The sequence below is a fragment of the Phaethon aethereus genome (genome assembly GCF_964289735.1).
Source record: "Phaethon aethereus genome assembly, chromosome: 23".
Taxonomy (NCBI): domain Eukaryota; kingdom Metazoa; phylum Chordata; class Aves; order Phaethontiformes; family Phaethontidae; genus Phaethon; species Phaethon aethereus.
In genome coordinates, this window is record NC_138599.1 from 6,009,848 (window position 1) to 6,025,637 (window position 15,790).

The window sequence follows — 15,790 nt, forward strand, 5'->3', positions numbered from 1 at the left end:
TGAATGCTGGTTTGGCTCCCTTCTGCAGAGCCGAAGCGAAAACAATGTTAAAAAAATAGCCAAAATGGACGACGACGGTTGGATTCCACCAGCAAACCAGTCCTGCAGTTCGTAGCCCCAGCTGCAGCACCGAAAATTAAAAACCCCCTCCCAGACGAGCCTGGTTCGCTCTTGCTACCGCCGAAGGGACGCACGGGAAAGGCTTCGCATCTCCTGCCGCGCTCCGCTTTTGGGGTCCTGCATCCCACTTCTGGTGCTCCGCCGTCAAGTGCCGGTGTAGTTTATCCAGACTAATTAGAAACCTCGTTTCAAGAGCTCTAAGCCAGCGGGGGAGAAGTTTCCTTGCCCGCCACGGCCTCATTTGTCATCCGAGGTGCTCTCCGGCAGTAGGGCGCCGCTGGAGCTCTTCTTGCTTTTGCGCATACACATGCCGCAGTCCAGCTCCACGTCGATGTCCCCGAATTTCAGGTGGCAGGACTCGTTGCAGCTGCAGGAGAGACGGTGACACCGGTCAGGTATTTGCGGGCAGCGAGAGCCGTCGGCTCACCCCAGCCTGCTTGGGAAGGCTGCTGAGGACCGTCTGCTCCACGGTGGTACCGAGCCCATCCTCTCCAGCCAAGCCATGGACTAGTCTGTGCTTGGACATGCATGGACACCCGCTTTTCTTATCCCATGATACACTAGCAGCTGGATTCCCCAGGGTAATCTTGGGTCTAGGTATTACTCTTGGCCATCCCAGCTTGTGCACCGTGCCAGGACCCCTCTCCCCCACGTACCAGCGAGATGCGGCAGAGTTTGCTGCCAAGACGGCGAGAACGCCCGCGTAGTGCCAGCAGAAGCACATGGTGAGGAACGTGAAGTTGCTGCGCTCGGTCTGATCCCAGCCCGGTCCTCCCCACGGAGGGGACAGCACAAAGCCAATCTGGCAGCAGACAGAAGGGATGTGAGGCATCAGCACGAGCCAGGCTTTAGCACGTCCCTCCTTGCTTTCCCTCCCGATTTCAGCCGGGCTGCTGCAGCTCACCGGGGACTCAGAGGCCAAATAATCCCCCATGACACCTGGACCACTCCCCTCAGCACCCCCAAGCACGCTGTGTCCCCAGAGCGACACAGGGGTGCATTGCAGGAGGAGAGGGATGCTCTGCTGACAAGCCTTAGGACTCGCCGTGCAGCCCAGCATCCCCAGAGAAAGACGACAACCCAAAGGCGACGGTGCCAGGCTGCACGTTTCTCCCTAGGGCCAAAGTGGGGCGATTACGTGAGAGGTTTCCAGATATTTCCAGCTACTTGGAATAAACAGAGAAAGAAATTGGACCTAATGAAAAAGAACACACTCTTGGGATTTCTCCGTGCTGCATACATTACACGTGCGTATCTCCACGGTGACAGCTCTGGCACTAAGCCCCATTTCTTCCCCAGATATTCCAACCAGCCTACAACTTCAAGCCCAACAGACATGCCCTACAGGGCAGAGCAGCCCCCCGCTCCGCTCGCCCTCCGGGGCGCGAGGCACACGGCTCAGAGGAGAGGGCTGGATGCGCACTGACCTGCCAAAGCCAAGAGCCCTGGAGAAGGAAGGAGCTGGTCCTGAAGGTCTCCAGGATGATGTGGTCTCGGAGGAACACCTCTAGGAGGGCACAGAGGGCTCCAGCGAAGATAGCCACGGCCAGCAGGGAATGGAGGTGGTGGTCCAGTGCAGCATCGCCGTCGTCATGGAAGCAGAAGAGCAAACCTGCCAAGATTCACACTGCATTAGAACAGGATGCTCTGGGATTCAGTTTTGTTTGTTTGTTCTTAAAAGAAACATCTGAAAACTGAGACTGTGTTCCAGGTCTTGCCATGATCTGCCTGGTGGGAAGAGCCAGACAGCAAACAGCCTTCGCTCTGCAAGGACCACCCATAGCTGGGGGGACCACCATGCCCCAGCCATGGCCGTAGGGCTGTCAGGAGGAGCGTGGCGATGGGGACTTAGAGGTGGTGGGGAGCTTTGTATCAGGGTTTGTCTTCCCATACATCAAACCAAGGTGAGGGGACCGGAGATTTTTGTGAGAACCAGCTGTTTGTCACCTGGAGGAGCTCACGTCCCTACGGCCTCATGCATCCTCCGTGCACCAGGGCACCCAGCCACGGGCGGATTCGTATTTGGAAGGGGTGACTTCGGCACCCAGCCAGCGTCGTCGCGCATCTGCACACCCTGACAGCTCGCACAGCACCTCGCCAGCCCCAAAACAGCCCAGGGATTTTGGGCTGCTGCACATCGGCGACCCTCCCAGCGCTTCCCGTACTCCACAGTCTCCCAGGCACCGCGTGCGATTCACCTTCGATGCAGAGCGCCACGGACAGCGAGAGCCGATCCAAGCCAAGCGGCAGCTTGAGCGGAGAGTGCGAGACGACGTCCACGATGCCGGACAGGAGGAAGAAGAGGTACATGGTGGTGTAGTGCCAGCGGGTGAGGTCCGTCCAGCTGTGCGTCTTGGGGCTGTACAGCTGCAGGTGGGGGCCAGCGGGAACAAATTGCTCCACCAATATCCCTGGGCAGAGAGCGGAAAGGTCACGGGGAAAGGACAAGCTTGCAGGAAGCCTTTCTTTGCAACGGCAAAGTCGTAGTCATATGTGCCCAGGGGAACGGTAGCGAGGCCCCATCACAGACCGTGCCACAAGCACGTCCCCAAGCCCTCGCACACCGGCCGCCGCCATTTCCCAGTACAAACGGCCCCAGTCTCGTGGGACTGAGCGGCCGCGGTGCCAGTAGATATTGGGGCCCTCATCATCACCTCTTACCTGCTAGAGCAAAGAAAGCTTTGACCGCCCCTTCGAAGACTTCCCCACGCTGGACCCCATAGCTTGGCTGGCTCTCGGCATTGGCTTTCCGCCTGAGATACTTCAGGGGGTATCGCACAGACCACCAGAGTCCAAAAGTGAAGAAGAAGGTGCCCCGGAGGGCACTGCCGAGGAAACTCGTTGGCATTGGGCTTGCTTGCTGGACCTGCAAGGACAAACGGTGCCTGGGGACCGACTCAAAGTATCCCCAAGGGAGACGTTGGGCTGCTCCCCGGCTCAGCATCCCCGGGGAACTGCATCCCCACAGAGCGACATGCACAGCTCTGCCGTCAGCTGCAAACAGGTAATACCAGAGGTGGGACATCACCACGGAGAAGCTGCCATCGTGCACCACTGTATATATGTGTACACGTAGATATGTATGTGGTTGCATGCATGCAATCATCAGGACTTCATCATGCCAGAGAAAAATACATTAGCGCCCAAGAAAGCACAGCAGATACGTGCTTTTAGAAGAGGAACCATAACAAAGTTTTTGCTAATAAAAAGCAACATGACAATTATTTCCTTGGAACATAAACTCCCTCCAAACTAGATAATTACCAGGGCGTGAATCCAGCCGGCGCGTTCGGCAGCTCCAGCCAGCCAAGGCTTGGCTGGGCCCTACCGGCTGCGCAGCTGGAGGCGGCAACGCAGGAACCATTACCATTTCCAAAGGGAACCTCACGCATATTCCACACAACCTTTGCGTGGCGGACGAGCGGTGATTTGACACAAGGGAGAGATACTAAAGGAGTGAGAATTGCCTTTGCGCTAATCTGGACCAACGTCGCCGCATACCAGCAAGGATGGAGAGGAGCAGAGTTACGGTAGCGCAACTTTGCCAAGGGCAAAGTTATATCCTGCGAAGTACCTAAACCCATACTCAAACTGTTGAAAAAAAATCCCAGAGCAGCAAGCACAAAAGGGAACAAGTAATGACCTAAATAGCAGCGAGCTTTTGATGTTACCTTGGGGTGGTCTCGCTCCCTCCAGCAAGACCCCTCTCCTTGCTCTCTGTACGTGTCTATCACCTGAGGAAGGCCCCTTTTTTCCCACCTCACGGGCTTTCTGGTCCTTTTCTACCGCTCAGATGTGCACGGAAGAAGGCGTTACTCATCCTGAAGCTACCACACCGACTTGCCCTCACATCGCACATCACATCCTCGCTGTGCTTATAAATACCAAAGCAAATTGCAGAGGCTGGATGAACAACTCCAGCACGTTCTTCGAGTCCTCCCACACTAGAAAGTAATTAGATACTACAAAACAAGGGTGGCAAGTGCCTTAGGTGAGGGAGAGCTCTGCGAGACGTCCCCGGTCAGGTTTTAGGAGAGGAGCTGGAGTCGGCCGAACGGGCTCAGCCCTGTGTGCGCAAGCGCGGCGTTTGGGTTTACGGACCGTCATCATCCATTGCATCTCCGGGCCACAGGGAATCTGGAGAAGGCTCAAAGCTCTTCACACCGCGTTAAGGTTTCCTGTCAGGAGGGATGTTACTAAACAGCCTTTCAGGTAGATGAGAAACGCCCCATCCCGGGAGCTGGTTCGGGGATCGGTGACGGCTTTCTGCTCTGTTTTGGACGCCTACATTAGGGCGAGACGGCCCATGCCCCAGGAGGACCCGTGTCTCTCCTGATTATAGCCTCGACACCAGGTCCAGGGCACACATCTTCCCTGCAGAGACATCCACATGCTGAAGTGACTTAAGAACAAACGCTATTAAAGCGCATTTAAGCGGCGCACAATTGCACGATATATAACCAAATTTTACTGTTGTCCGACAGGGACTGGGACTGCGAGGGCAACCGCCCGAAGCTGGAGTCAGGACCGTACCCTGATCAAGATACATAGCGGGATCGTTAATTTGACGTGCTTAGCTGGAGGAGAGCAGAGACATCCCAGTGCCCAGGCATCAACCGACACATCCCAGCTCCAGAGGATGCTCCAGGCCAGCCCAGTGTCCAGCTTCAACCCGGGGATTTATCACCCCGCAGCCACCGGTAACTCAGCAGACCCCAAACCACTCTGTTTCAGAGCTGTCCCTGGGATCTCCTACCCCAGCCATCCCTCTCCACAGCAGGGTAGCCTCACTCCTCTTCTTTTTGGTGCTGGGGACCCTTGTGCTTTGTAGCCTCTCAGCAGCCCGATTCAGCAAGGCTTTGGGTAGTTGCCACGAGTCCCCTTTGCTTCCCACCGCCCGGACACAGCTCTTCAGCAGCCACCGCATATCCTGGGGCATCTCTCACTTAGCAGAGATGTCCCAAACCCACCCTTCAGTCAAGCAGAAGCTTGGATGTAGCCCACTCAAAAAAAAAAAAAAAAAGAAAAAACCAAAAACACCTTCTTTTATAAAACAGCCACTATTTTGCAGAGAAACCAGACGTGTTTCCAAGCAACAGTCCACACTTGCCCAGCTCACGTATCTGAGGCGCCGAAAAACAACCTCCCCACATCCACGCAGCCCCTCCACCGGCCCACCGAGCCCAACCCTGATACCTCTCACTCCGACACTGGAGTCCACGCTCACGTAAAAGCGGATTAAGCTCCAAGCGAGCCGCAACCGGGGAAGAGAGCACCGGTCGAGGAGAGGCACCCGGGTGATTTATTTTTCCGGCGAGCCAGTTCGTCGGTCGTGACATACAGCTGCCGTCAGGAGCTATTACCCGAGCTGCCCTTCTCCCTCCGCAACTTCCAGGCTGCGAAGCTTTTGCGTAACAGCCCTACGGGAGCCGCCAGCTCTCCTTACGGTGACCCGCACCGATTGCTCGCAGCCTCCCCGGGCGCGGCTCGGGAAGCACGGCATTTCTCCCCAGTTTCCAGGCTCTTTCCCCCAGGAGCCATCGCAGCCCCAGCTTCGTCACCGTTGATGATTTCGGCCCCGCGCAGGGGTGTGGACATGTACTCCACGTGGACACGTGAGTATCCCCTGCAAGCACCCATGGGTGCAACCATCAGCCCGGCAGGATGGTTGCACCTGCAACCATCAGCATCCCAGGACAGCCAGCCTGAATGCACAGGGCAAGCTCAACCTCTGGCCGCGGACATTTGGAGGGTCTTCTCCATCCTTGCTACCCAAGCACATCTCTCAGCCTCCACCCAACAGAAGCGGCACAAGCTCCCTCTCCTGCCAATCCTCCGCCACGAGGCACCTCCAAAGCCTGATAACCCCAGAAAAAAAGAGCTAACGCCGCGGATTGCTGGCAGGCTGCCTCCATCAACACGGCTTCCACCGGTCTCATCTGTGGCCGTCGTCGCACTAAAGCTTAGCCTTGCAGAGACGGGCTCTCTCCGCGTCGCTTCTTCCCGAGCTCAAGCAGCCGTGTCCATCCCGTGCACGGCTGCTCACCAAGGTGTTTCTCTCTATGGGTAGGAGAGTTTACCTGTGACTCCTGCCTGTCCTTCTCCCTCTCCAGATGTGGCAGCAAGGAGCGGTTGTTACTCAGAAGAGGCAGATAAAGGGAGAAGCCACCACGGGGAGGTGGCCTTCAGACAGGATGTTTAGAGCCGAACATCCTGCGGGACAGTTCAAGGCGCGCTGAGTCAACCAGCTTTCACAACCTGGGACACCTCGTGTCTGCTATTAAACAAAAAAAAAAAAAACCCAACCCAACCCAAAACAAAAAGCCTGCCAGAGTTCGCCACAAAAATCAGGATGAGCAGCCAATTCCCATTCCCATGGCAACCATATATATTCAGTTATTATGTTGGGTTTTTTGGATGACTGGGGAAGGAGCCAAGGAAGGACAAGGCTGCGGCGTCGCCCGACGTGGCCAGGCTCTGCGGGCTCCCAACTGGGCTGCCAGCTACACGACAACGTTTTTAGGGGGGTCTGGGCTTATAAAAAGTGCCCGCAGGCAGGAGATTTTGGGGCAGGAGCTCCCCAACCAGAGCAGAGCCCTTGTGAACTCCACCTCCCAGCCCACAGCAGCCCAGAGGAGGCGGACGATGGCCCTCTCCCCCCGGCCGAAGGGGGGCTGGCAGGACCCGGCAGCCCCTTTCCGTCCCTTTTCTCACCCACCCGACATGAAACGCTGCCCAAAGCCGAGCGCCCCGGCTGCGCGCCGCTCGACGCGAATAACCACCACGGGTCAACCCGGCGTCCCCGTCTCCCTCCGACGCACCGAGCCGACGGCGCGGAAGCACCCAGGGCCGCTCAGCGGTGCTGCCCGAGCCTCCGGCCACCCGAGGACCACGAAGGACCCCTCGGCGCCTTCCCAACCCGGTTGCGACCGCACGCACACACACGTAACCCCTCCTGCAACCAAGAGGAACCCAGCGGGGCCCGAGGATAAGCCATGCCCAGCCCTGCCACGAGCCACACAGGTGAGCCAGCACCCCAAGGAAGCCCCAAGGCTGCGGTAGCACGGAATCAAACCGACCTGCACAACCCTCCCCATGGTGACGGGCTGTCCTCCAGCACCGCCGTAAAAGCCACCAAGCCATGGCCAGGAGCATTTTTGTACTCGTCACCTCCGTACCGGTGGTAGCAGGTAGGAGGAAGGACGGACGAGAAGAAGCTGGCGGCGGTGCCGGCACGCAGCTGCGCCGTACGCCCATCGCTGCTCGCCTCCAGCGGCGCTCGGGGGAGCGAGGTGCCTGGCGAAGGGCCGAGCACGCGTGCAGAAAGGTCCCGTAACGTCGGGGAAGGCCACCGCGGCGGAGGGGCTTCCGCAAACGCGGGTGGCTTCCCCCAAGCTAAAGCCGCCGCGGCCCGCGGGGTGCTGCCACGCGAAGCCCAAGTGCAGGGAGAAACGCAACCTCCATAGGAGCTGCTCCTTGCAGACCTACCCCTAAGGATAATACGGGGGGGGGGAGAAAGAAAAAAAAAACAAAAAAAATTTTAAAAATAAAAAAATTTTAAAAATTAAAAAATCAAAAAATCAAAAATCAAAAAATCAACCCCCCAAAAATAAAAAAAATCAAAAAATCAAAAAAATTAAAACAAAAAATAAAAATCAAAAAATCAAAAATAAAAATAACAAATCAAAAAATCAAAAATAACAAAATCAAAAAATCAAAAATAAAAAAATCAAAAAATCAACCCCCCCAAAATCAAAAAATAAAAATAAAAAAATAAATAAAAAATAAAAATAAAAAATAAAAAAATAAAACAAAAAATAAAAATATTCAAAAAATAAAAAAATAAAAAATCAACCCCCCCAAAAAATAAAAAATAAAAATCAAAAAAATCAAAAAATTAAAACAAAAAATCAAAAATCAAAAATCAAAAAATCAAAAATAAAAAATAAAAAATAAAAAAATTCAAAAAAATAAAAAAAAAAATCAAAAAAATCATACCTTTCTTGGTGGAAGAGGAGCAGCAGCACCGTCAGGGACCTCTTTGCAGCTCGGTTCTCCTTTCTGCGACCACCCAACTCAACCAGCCGTCCCCCCAAAAAGCAGCTGCACACACAGGCGCTTCCCCAGCAGGACGAGGCAGGTCCTTGGAGAAGGTGGGGAAGCACCAGGCGGGAGGGCGGCAGCTGGAGGGAGAGGGGAAGAAACGAGGCCCAGCTGAAAAGGATCTGCTCGCAGGCTGAAGGTGCCTTTTTCCACGGAGATTAAAGGGCCAGCTTTTACTTTTTCCCTGTGTAAAGCCCGCAGAGAAAGGTTTTCTGTTAAAAAAGTATTAAAGTACCTGCCAGTCAGATTGGGGAAAAAAAAAGTTGTGGGTGCACGAAATGGTTGAGGAAAGGGGGTTTCCAGCCTTTTAAACCATCCCCGTGATAAAAAGGACGAAACTGTGCCAAGCACACGACAGCCCGGTGAGGGGGTACCCAGAGAAAGGATGGCAAACCCCCCACCACAGAGCGGGTCGCGCACGCACCGCGCGTGCTCAAATCACCGTGGGCACAAATGGAGGCAGCTCCATTACGCTTCCTCGGCTGCGAACCCCTGCGGCGTGGAGGAGCGTGATGGGGTTGTACCAGCGCACGCCTGCCCTCCTCTTCCTCCCTGAGACCGGGGGAGGCAGATCTGTGTCCGACCCTCGCCAGCCCCTCTAATATTCTCAAGCTAAACCCCGAGCTCAATTTGATTTTTTTTTTTTTCCCCTTCTTTGTCTTTCTTTCTCAGCTGTAACTGCAACATCCTCTCCCTGAAGGTTCATCATCAGCCTCGGCGCTAATGAAAAAATGTGATAATATTTGCCTGCTTCCTGGGGGTGGTGGGAGGCACAATCTAATTAAAGGTTTGCCAGCAGCTCGAGCGCTGCAGATGGATGGTTGTTCGGGAAGCGCAAAGTATTATTATTATTATTATCATCATTATGACGAATGCTAACACCAGCTTTCATAAACAGGCAACAGAGGAGGTGAAGCAGGTGGTATATGCGCAGGCAGGGCTTGTTCTGCTGCCTACACCATCGGTCCAGCCTTACATAAACGTGGCCGCGGCGGAGCCCATCTCTGCCCGAGGAACGAGCTCTTGACGAAGGGCTTGTCCTTCCAGCTGGAGGAAGAGCCCGCTGCCACGGTGCTCGGCTGCTTTTGGGGGGTGTCGTCTGGGTTTCCTTCGCGAGAGGAGGTTAGATGTCACCGTCGGGAGGATCAGCAGCTCCTTCCTGCCTCGGATGAGCAGGTCCCTTCTTTCAGGAACACGGGCAGCTCCCACCCTTGAACCGCACCGTCCGACAACGTCAGGCTGCGGCTACACAAGACACAAACCGCCCCCGAGACATCGCCCGGGGCATGACGGTCCTTTTAGAGCCAGCTGTGGAGATGGCTGCAAATCCAGCCCAGGTCCACTCCAGCTGCACGGCCAACGGGCCCAGTACAGAGCGCCAAGACACTAGCTGATAATTCAATTTATATGGTGAAAACCGTAATCCAGGCCTACTGGTTGACATTAAGGTTGTGTTAAAAGCAACACGCGGTTCAGGAGCGCCCTGGTATATCTGTCGCATGAGAAATAAATCTGAGGACGGGTTGTGATTGCACCTCGCTATATAATAAACCGCCTCTGGACCGCTCACCGTGCACCCAGCAACCTTCATGCCCTTCCTTGGGTATCTAAGCTATTTACAAATGTGGGGTTTAGCGAAAACAAAAATGCTTAATTCCCATCCAGAGAAGAACACCTCCCGTATTTTCTTACTTAATCGCAGGCTGTATGTCTCCTCCTTCGCTGACCTTCATACCTCGGGAAAAAATGTGCTCCAGAGTTGGAAAACAAATTAGCGCGCGCTGGGATGTTTGTAGGAGCGGGGAGTTAATGAGGCAGATAGAAACGATTCCGGACCCCGGGTGCTACCGAGGGGAAAAGTGTTTTGTGGCCGACGTAGCGACAAGGGACAAAGAAAACCTCGCGGTGAAGCGAGATGGCGACTTGATCAAGAGCAGCAGAGCCGTGAAGAATTAAAACAACCCTCTCCCGCCTTCAGAAGCAAGGAGCGCTTTTAAAAACCAAGGTCAGCTCTCATCTGCGAGCCCTCGGATGGAAATAACCTCTGACTTTTGGGGGTGGCAAGGAGGAGGGTGGCTGCAAGGTGACTGCAGGCTCGGAGCAGGTTCCTGCACGTCCGGCAGCAGCTTTGCCACCTTGCTGCTGCCCTCACGTGGCTATTTCGTGGGAATGGGGATGTTTGGTCCGGTTTTTTTTAAAGAAAATCATTCCGAGCAGAGCAGAAGGAATTCCGAGCACCACGCCGGGCCTTTTTGCTCTTCAGCTACGCTCGGTTTCTCGTCCTGCAGCCCTCCAGGTAACTCGGTTTGTCAGCCTGAAAATAGGGTTTTTCGCTGCCCCCGAAAAGGAAGCCCGCAAAACGCAGCGCGGCAGCAAGGGGAATCCCTGCAGTTTAGAAAAGCTACTCCACTCGGCAGAAAAAAAGTATGTGCAAAGCGCGTGCGCTGCAGTTTATTTTTTTATTATATTACTATTTTTCATAATATTATTATCATCATTATTTTTATTTATTTATTAATCCCCGTACTCACTACTGGCGCATTCTCCTCCTATCTGGGAAGGTGACATTTCCAGTCACTTTTTTGCAAGAAATGAGCTGGCAAAGGCAGGCTAAGAACAAAACGTGCGCCTGTTTCATCTCACTTTCCAAGCTGAGGGGCTTATTTTCAATGGAAAACTGGGACGTTTTACGAATCCCTGCTGCTTCACCACGTATCTTACAGCCCTTCAGGCTTTACAGGTCGGAGGGGTGGATTTGTCTAAGCTATTATTACACTCTCTGTAATTTATCAGACTTAAATTTAAGGGTATCAGCTCAGTGAGGATTTTTATTTCACATTTACGCACTCTTTCAGCCTTTAAGTGAACACGAAAACGATTAACAAAATCCCTCTTTAGTTCAAAGCTTCGGTAATCAAATTTGGATTGTGCACAATCAAGCCACGACGTTGCAAATTTGACATAATCTCCCATCCAACACTCTTGTACTCTTCCTCCTTGAGATGATGCCTCGGTCCAGAGGTACATGACCTCAGCCTGGAGGCTTCCCTGACTTCAATCACGGTGGGTCAAAGCCTCCAGGGTCTTGGAAAAGTCCGCTGGCTCAAGGATGCCCTCCATCGCTATGGAAACACACGTGGGAACCCATAGGACAAAGCGATCTCGTCGTGCTGAATTTCTGTGCTTAATTTGGCTGCTGAAAATCACCGCAAAAGAGTGCTTGTTTGGGAGAGGGGGATATTTGGGTACGGACGGGGGGAGATAGCCCCCGTGTGCTCACCGTGCTCCCCAGCAGCAGACCGGCGGTACCTCTCTTTGCTCTTCCGAAACGTAAATATTTAATTAGGTTTTAAAATTTTTATTATTTTTTTTTCCTTCTAGAAAATGGATTCTTCACGTGTTTGGAGAAGGAGATTGCACCCTCCTCACTCTTCATCAGATCCATTTAAGAAGGCGGCTTGGGAGCTCGTGTCACACTTTTGCTGCCGGACTCCGAGCCCGATGTAGGGCTCTCCGCTGCCTCTCCCGCACCTCTGGATGCAGCTGTAACACACGAGCAATACGTCACCCTTAGCAAAACCCCCAAACTAGAACGCTCCGGGCAGCACAGTGCACTTGCAATGAATACAAAGAGGGGAAGAAGCTATTACCGAGGTCCTAAAATGCTGGGGAGGGGGGAGTGGTGATGGTCTTTTTCTTTTTAATTCTGTGTAAAGTCTATTTGCTTGCATAGACTGGGCTATCCCTTCCGTAGCCCATGTCTCAGCAAGCCATGCAGCCTCCCTTAGAGGCTTGTAGACCGTAGGAGCACCCCTGAAAGTGGGATAATGTCCCCTTCCCATCCCCTTGGAAAAGCCATGCCAGGGGCTGGCGGTGTTTCAGCCATCCGACGGTGCTGCGGTACCTCAGACCATCCGCCGCTTCGACGTCCTTGCAAGGGAGGGGACAAAGTGTCAGGGGCTCCGGGTAATGCTTTGATTTCTCTATCGAATTAAAGAATTTGATTTCCACCACTTGGTGCAGAGAGAAGGAAAAAAAAAAAAAAAAAGCGGTGTGACTTCCAGGAATACCTTCAGGGGCTCGGTTATTTGACTTCTCCATGTTTCATGCCCTGTGCCCCTTGCTGACACTATTTTGCATTCTGTGCAGTCGACAAATGATGTGCACGCTTGTCACCGGGCCCTAAAACTTGCGGTACTCAGGGGCTGCTTATTCAGCTGTGACTTTGTGCTCCAGGATCAGGTGGAGTACATCTGCATCTCACTCCGGTCGTCCCCATCCCTGTCTGCCCACCCCGCTCCTGCCCAAATTCGTGCCCCAGCCATACCAGTAAGCGAGAGTGTAGTTTACAGCCAAGATGGCCACAGCGGCTGCCCAGTGCCAGAAGAAGCACATGGTGAGGAACATGATGTTGCTGTGGTCCTTCTCATCCCACGCTGGACCTCCCCACGGCTGGAACAGCACGACCCCGATCTGGGTGGAACAAGCAAATTATTACCTTGGGGGGGGGGGGGGGAAAAAAAATCAACGTACTGAAGCCCTCCTGCACCCCTCTGTCCATCTCGGGTATCACCACGATCCGCATGGTGACCGAGGGACTCGAGCCTTGGCCAGGGTAGTGGGTTTTGCTGAGACAGCGTTGGCCTCGTTGAAGTCTTGCCTTGCAACGAGAGGCCACACAAAGCAAGTCTGCCCCTGTGGTCTCTCTTTTTCTGCACGATACCCAGATACATTTGTCCCTCTGCATTCCAGACTCCTAGCCATCCCTTAAAAACTCCAGATCCAGTATTTTACAAGTTTTTAATCTCTGAATTTGAGTTTGAGTTAGCGCAGCAGCCCTGGGGCTGGGAAAGAGGAAGGGAACTGGCATTTCTTTTCGGCAGCCTAGTTTTGGGAGTGGTTACCTCCAACCGATTTCTTTGCTTCTCCAGCTACAACCAAAACAAGCGGCTGGCCGTATTTTTACTCAGCCGTTTTATTGCTTGGGGGGCTTTGCATCTTTCCGCTGAGCCAGAGGGAGTGCTGCCGGGTGCATTAGACACGTTAAGCAATTAGTACTTGGTTGTTAGATACTGTAAAACGTTGCTCGCTCACGGCGAGCGCTCGCTTTCGCCGTTCCCCCCAGAGGAGCCATAAGCCAAGACAAACAGCGATTTCAGCAGGAGCGGTCATCAGAGGTGACCTGCGATAAGTAAATTTTCATTCTGGGTTACGATCTGTTCATGAAGCAAGCCTGGCAAAACTATCCTTCAGAGACGCGCGATTGATACGTGGGGCGCGGCTGCTTTTCCTCTTTTCCCATTTCTCTCCTACCTCGGCACTCCGCTCCGCAAGAGACGGCAGAACTGACCTGCCAGAACCACGTTCCCTGGACGATGGTGACACCGGCTCTGAACATCTCCAGGACAATGTTGTCACGGAGGAAGACCTCCAGCAGGATGCTGCAGGCCCCTGAAAAGATGGCGATGAGCAGCAGGGAGTGGATATGCTGATCCAACATGGGGCGGTGAAGGACGTGGTAATAAAAGAGACAACCTGCCAAAATACGTACCGCGCTTAGAGCGGCATTAGCAATACCAACCGTGACCGCAGAGTCCTGGTGGAGTAAATCGCCTGCCCGCTTGGCAAAATGAGACAGGTCACCACGAAAACAAGGGACTCCACATAGCACCGTCCCTCGAGGTCTCCTGGCATCCCACCGTCCTGGAGGGATGAGATGCCCAACCTTGGGGCAAGAGGATCTGAGCAAGATAGGGACCAAGGGCAGAGGACAACAGAAGGGTGGTTTTCTTCCCGTGTCAGTGCCATCACCTCTTCAGATCACCCTCCCCTCGTAGCCAGGTTCCTGCTGTGTCCTGCTTTTCTATGGCTAAACTTCACCATTTTCCTGGGAGCTGGAAGTGATAGATTCCATTTTCTTACACATGCCAAACTGTGCCTGCTGAGCTGTGCCTCCTGCTGCTTCCAAAACCACTGGGATCGGGGAAGGAAAAATGACAAGAGATGTGCCTCCATTAAGGGGTTTTCTATATAAGCAAGACCTTCCTTTCCTATTTTTTTTCCCTCTGTGATCCAAGAGGGGCCTGAAATCCTGGTTCATGTCTTGCAAGGCAGCCCAAAGACAAAACGATGTTCACGATCTGCTGAAGCCGGAATAAGTCACTTGAATTTGCCACGTGCAACGCAAGCAGATGAGGATGACGATGTCTGCAGTGCAATTAATGGCCCTCGAGGGGGAACGCGGGGCACGCAGACAGCTCCGTGGGTGTAAGATAAATGCAGCATCCGCCAGCCATTTATGATAATGAGGAAACTCAGCCTGCTGCTTTGTACCACCGTCACCCCAGAAATCCCAAACCAGGCAAAGCCAGGACCCATCGATGCTTATATTTCCCATCTTACTACGGACCACCCTTCGATAATACATCACCTACAACCCATCCTATCTTCAGGGGCGTTCACAGCAATATCTCAGTCCGGCAAATTTTGGTCCCTCTCTGACTCACCCTCCAACATCCCTCCCCAAATTAAGCGTCACCTCCTACCAACCTTCAACGAACACCGCCACGGACAGCGTGAGGCGATCCAGACCCCGCGGCACCACCTGGGAGGTGTAGGTGAAGACGTCCACCACCCCGGAGAGGCCGTAGAAGAGGTACATGGTGGTGTGCTGCCAGTTCATCAGCTTCACCCAGTCGCGGTTCTCCCCACTGTAGAGGTACAAGTGTGGACCGTCCGGGACGAACTGCTCTGCCAGCATCCCTGCACGGACACGCAAGAGCATGCCGTTTCTGACGGTTTATTTGCAGTCACGGCTGATGCTACTCGCTGCTGCGGGGGGGTTCTGAAGCAAGAGCTGACCGTTTCGCGTTAAGGAGAAAGGACCGGATATAAAAATCAGGCCTGCCTGTATTAACGGTAGCTCAGCTTTGGGAAGGGGTACGAGACTTGGTCTTTTCACATCAAACTCTGTTAGAGACCAAGACAAGATGAACATCAAGGATGCATCCTTCCACGTCTGGACCAGTTTCTCTGGAGGAAGGGCTCCAGCACAGTCATCACTACAGGCTGGGACGTTACCAGCATAGCCAGTAAAACATAACCCTTACCTATTAGAGCAAAGATGATTTTGATTCCCCCTTCAATGGCATCCACACGCTGGAAACAGTAAATCCTGTGGGATTTCTTATTTACTCTCTGGCTGAGATACTGCAGCGGGTATTTCACAGACCACCAGAGCCCAAAGAGCAGGAAGAAACTGCCTGGAAGCGCGTGACCCTTGAAGTTCGCCATCCTGACAACCTCCTCCGACTACAAGGCAAGGAAAAACAATGTCATTATGCCACTTACACCAGTTCTTTGACAGAACGCTGGAAAAAATGGGATTTCCCTTTCCGGGAGGGCTGGAAAAGTCTTGGCTAGGCGCATGGGAATAGGATAGAGCACTGGGAAACTCTCCAGGGGTGAGAGGTGGGAACATCTGGGACGTGTCCGAGGTCCTCGCCCCAAGATTAGGAAACGTCCAAAAAAGCTGGAGCCCAGACTAGTTTAACGGAGGCCTCGTATC

At 53.4% G+C, this 15,790-nt stretch overlaps 1 protein-coding gene across 1 annotated transcript; it reads right to left on the minus strand.

Annotated features, from left to right (window-relative positions):
- Positions 1-263: 263 nt before the first annotated feature.
- TMEM45B (transmembrane protein 45B) lies at positions 264-15,516 on the minus strand (the record flags this gene model as incomplete). Its single annotated transcript, XM_082009949.1, has 12 exons — positions 264-487; positions 777-922; positions 1,548-1,732; positions 2,319-2,531; positions 2,782-2,986; positions 7,299-7,416; positions 8,119-8,181; positions 11,653-11,766; positions 12,551-12,696; positions 13,481-13,758; positions 14,773-14,985; positions 15,333-15,516. 12 exons carry the CDS (start codon positions 15,514-15,516, stop codon positions 358-360), a joined length of 1,995 nt encoding a protein of 664 aa, XP_081866075.1. The 3' UTR covers positions 264-357.
- Positions 15,517-15,790: the final 274 nt, after the last annotated feature.